Here is a 4,521-nt window from a genome sequence, read left to right on the forward strand (position 1 = left end):
TTGTATCCAGTGGACATGTTGCTTTAACAAATATTTTCACAATAATCTTCCCAAAGTAAAATGAATTTCAAAAGCAAGTCAGAATGAGCTAGCTTGAGTTCTCTGCAGTAATGACCTTGTCACTCCATCTTTGCTTGGTGGAGGTGCTCCAGAGCAAGTTCAGAGACAGATAGGGTGGCTCTGTGGCACACTTGCTTCATATGTGTGTGGTCCTGGGTTCAATTGCCAGCATCACAAAAATAACAATAAATACATAAAGAGCCCAGGTAATCTCAACCCATTGAATAATCAGCAATGATAATGTTTTAAAAGTATATTGCTTGAAAAATGGATTCAACTGAGGTTCTCCTCTGAGTTCAATACACAACATCAGGAGCAATAAAGAGGTGAGAGATACTTCTGAACTGTAGGCAAGCCCTCAATTTGACCAGACATGTGCAAATGCGCACACACACACACACACACACGCATGCACACCATGCACATCCAGAGCTGACGTTAGAGCACATCTACCCAAGTAAAGGAGTGAACACAGATGAGTGACAGACAGCGTGTGTCCTGCGATATGGAGAAGTAAGTGGAATGGTGCAGACAGTGTAACTTTGCAAGGTGGTTAACTCACTTTCAGGATGTACTTGACATGCTGAAAAAAAATCACATCATGAAATAAAGTGAGGTTGCTCACCTGCAGGTCTTTAAAGCAATACACAGATAAGTCATGGACCATGTAAACATGTTAGCCTGTGTGCACATACACACACACATGCACATGTGCATACACACACAGAGGTAGCATAGCTGGGACATGCGTACATAGTGTACATCGTTATACACTTTCTTCTACGTGTACCTGTTTACCTTTCTTTCTCTGCATCCAGACCGTAAGCTGTGTGTTTTGGTAACAAGGATTTTATCTTCTCCAGTATTCTTAGCCCCTAGTTCAGGGCACGTCTCCACTGTACAACAGCCCACTCTGAAATACTCAGACTGTTCTGATGTTTAATAGAACATAGATGTTGAAGGATCAAAAGCTTGTTGATAGAAAGAATGGTTTTGGTAGAAGACGCTGCTTTGTGCTGCCCAACGCTCACTGATAGGAAAGATGAAGTAACTGCAAAGACAGCTTTACAGAAGACTTAGTTGTGCCTTCTTAGAGAGATTTACCTTCCAGCCTGAGGGTCAAATCCAAAGTAGTGGTCACTGCACTGGTCACAGCGGTGTCCAGCGATGGAGGCATCCCGGCAAAGGCACTGCCCAGTGAGGCCATCACAGATGTGTCCTGCTGCTCCTGCTGCGTGGCACAAACATGGCAGGCAGCCTGTGGCATTGTGCGGAGCAATGTAAAAACCTGGAAATAAAGAGATGAGAGAAGTTTCTACACATCTGGTTCAGTCTTCTCACAAACGATGGTCTGATTCTGTGGGAAGACAGCGCACACTGCATCGCACTACCTCATCCCAGGACTACTGTGGCTCTATTTGCTCTCACTGACCTTGTCAGTCGGGACCAAAGAAAGGCTAGGATGCTGTTCACGTGGCCCTTCCTAACCTTTGCGTGAACAACGCTGCATCTCGTCGGCTGCTGATCAGAGACATCCGTGACACGGAAGCCAGGCGGGACGCAGGAGCCTTACCTGTGAGCTTGACAAGGCCTGTTCTTGTAAAAATATGTCTCCTATAATAGTAATTGTTTATACTATCAGATTATTGCCATCTGAAATTCAAGTTTAACCAAGTGCCCTATATTTTGTTAAAATTTGCAACACCGGACTCCTCCACTTCCTCCTCTCTACACTCGGCCAATTTCAAAGTCCTGCGGATATCGTGCCCTGAGACTTCCCATCCAGCAGCTCTCCACCGCTGCAGCCACCTTGCTACTTGATGCCCCCACTGACCTTTTCATCGCTAATGCCAGCATGTGTCAGCACCTGCGTAGGAACTTACATTCTTTGTCACATTTAGTTCTCAAAATGTTGTAATGCATGCAGGTGTTATTACTATTGCTGTTGTTGCTTCTGTTACATATATTAGAAAGCTGAAGGTTAGAGAAGTTAACAAACTTTCCTAAGATGACAGAGTTAAAAAACGCAGACCCCGGTTCACACTCAGACTGCTCATCCCAGCAGCCCCATATCCAAAGCGGTCCTCTGGCCCCTCTGTTGTATTCTTCACAGTAGAGTTGGAACTTCTCTAAAGGGGAGTTTGATTGCTTGGTTCCTTTATTTAAACTTATTTGATGACTTCCAGTTCACTTTAGGAAAACAAAGCCAGCACAGCCCCCAACCCTAAATCAGGTCCCATACGCTGCTGGATCGCCCATCTCACCCCCACCGGGCAGCTGCAGGCGGGTCTCTTCCTGTTCTCCGACACCCTGGCTTTTCAGGGAGCCGCTCTCGCTCTGCAGTGCTGTCCACCCATCTTTGCTGCCTCCTCACTCCTGCAAGAGCTAGGTCTTCAGACTGTGAGCTCCCCTTGGGCAAGTTTGGGTGAGCCGGACACAGTTCACAGACCCTGTTCATTTCCTCGAACACTTGTGAAGTTAACACTGATCTCGCTTCCACCAGCGTATAACCTCCAGAGACAGGACCCACAGCTGCAGAAGTCACCCATGTCCCCAACTCCCGTGCACTACTGACACATCGTGTGCACTCCATCATCACTGAAGAACGACTGAAAACTGACCACATTGTTCAATAGGCAGTGAGCCGCATAACCGCTATATTTAACATACCCAATTCAGAGGTTTTAGGTTATTTCCAAAACCTGTATTTTTTCCTATAGGAAAAAGAAAGAAAGAAAACAAGTGATTCATACATGTATCTTAGTTCCTTAAAAGGTCTTTTACATAGAAAGTGGGTGTCACAAATTATAAAACGAGAAACACATCAGACACTGGAATAACGGAGCAGGTACACACAAAGAGGGAGGTCCCTTGGTTGTGTGTGATGTATGGACGTGTGTGTATATTTACACAAATATATGTGCACACATACATAGATACATACAAGAAAGCATAAAATGATCTGTGGAACTTCATTAAAGAAGTGCAAGAAAGATTGCAGAAGGGATCTATGAGCAGAACTGCGGCAAATGAAAAATTAATTGTACAGATGAATCACTTAATTACCACAATTATTAATTTAAGACATAAAAATACTAGTCACATGGAGGAGAAAGGGCAGAACAATGAATACTTTCTGTGTCGTCTATGATACGGGGAAAGACGGAGTGAACAGGAAAACTCGAATTTGCAAACCGAAGTGCCTGGGCTCCAGGAGAGAGCGCTCCGCTCCTCCATGTTTGCGGGCACTTGTTCCTTCTCCTTCCCGCTGGCCTTGAGCACTCTCCCCCAGACAGCTGCAAGAGCCGTGGAGGGCACTGGGCTCAGCAGGGGAAGGGAGGGGCTCGGACCCGGGCCTTTGGCCGGACCGGACCAACACGATCGTCTTTATAGTAATTCATTGTCTGCTTCTGTTACCATGGTGTCTCGGTTCATGGATTGAATTCCTTCACAGTTCTGGTCACAAGCCAAGTTGGGTGAGACTCGCATCAATTGTAACGGTTGCTTCAGTATTGACCTGATGGAGAATCGGATCCAGCTCTTGTCCAACTCGGTTTGCCACCAGAGTCACGGGGAGACTTAGCTTCATGAACTGAGGCAACACTGTTTGCTTCTTGGCGTCCCTTGCAGCAATTCATCATATAGGAATTTCTGTGAGATATATATACCCACTCACACACACACACACACATATATAATTTTGCCAAAAACAGACCATGGCCAGGCCAATTAATGGATATTCTCATACTTGATTCATCACGGATCCATGACACAAGTTTAGAACGCTTCCTTGGATTGAAGACAACTGTGGCCGCGGCACTTTGACTCTTTGGTAGGCTCCTTAAATCCATGGTGATGGCCCCATGAATGTACTAACAGCTCTCCAATTTGGATAAATTACCCATTAGCATAGATACTTAGAAGTAGAATTAATTTGGACTTTACTGAGAGAGCTTCAGGCCACAGAGAATTCTGGACCAATTAAGGATAATTTCTACAAGAAATGATTTATTTATAAATCTGTAAATACAAGAGGGTAGTTTGGGGGGCTGAAGATTGGTTAGAATGCTGCATGCTATAGGATGGAAATCAGAAATAGAAGGAAAGAATCAAAGTGTGAGAGCAGGCAGGGGTGCACTTCGGGGAAAGGCTCAGTTGGAATCAGCCTGGGGTTAATGCCCTCCTCTTCAGAGGAGCATGATTACAAAGGTTAATCCCACCAGTATTTTAGTTGTCCTATTTTTAAGCAGTCCTAATTAAGATGACTCAGGTAACTTCCTGCTCAAAGATTCCTTCGTGCCGTACCTGAATGTCTCTAATTCTAGACCATTACCTCTCCTTTTATTACTTCCAACTATAGAAAACAACACTTTTCCCTTCCCTCCTGCTTAAACTTCAACTCCTGAGTGTGGCTTTAAGACAGCTGACCTTAATTTCTTCTTAAACTCCACACACTTGTGC

The 4,521-nt window shown here is 44.8% G+C and overlaps 1 protein-coding gene across 1 annotated transcript in view; it reads right to left on the bottom strand.

The window, feature by feature from the left end:
* Ush2a (usherin) overlaps positions 1 to 4,521 on the bottom strand; it is a 732,353-nt gene that overhangs the window by 551,803 nt on the left and 176,029 nt on the right. The window contains exon 14 of the mRNA XM_004626936.2: positions 1,165 to 1,348. Coding sequence (XP_004626993.1) covers positions 1,165 to 1,348 — 184 coding nt within the window. The remainder of the gene's footprint in view (positions 1 to 1,164; positions 1,349 to 4,521) is intronic.

This window comes from Octodon degus, unplaced genomic scaffold, assembly GCF_000260255.1.
Source record: "Octodon degus isolate 3935 unplaced genomic scaffold, OctDeg1.0 scaffold00017, whole genome shotgun sequence".
In the NCBI taxonomy this organism is placed as follows: domain Eukaryota; kingdom Metazoa; phylum Chordata; class Mammalia; order Rodentia; family Octodontidae; genus Octodon; species Octodon degus.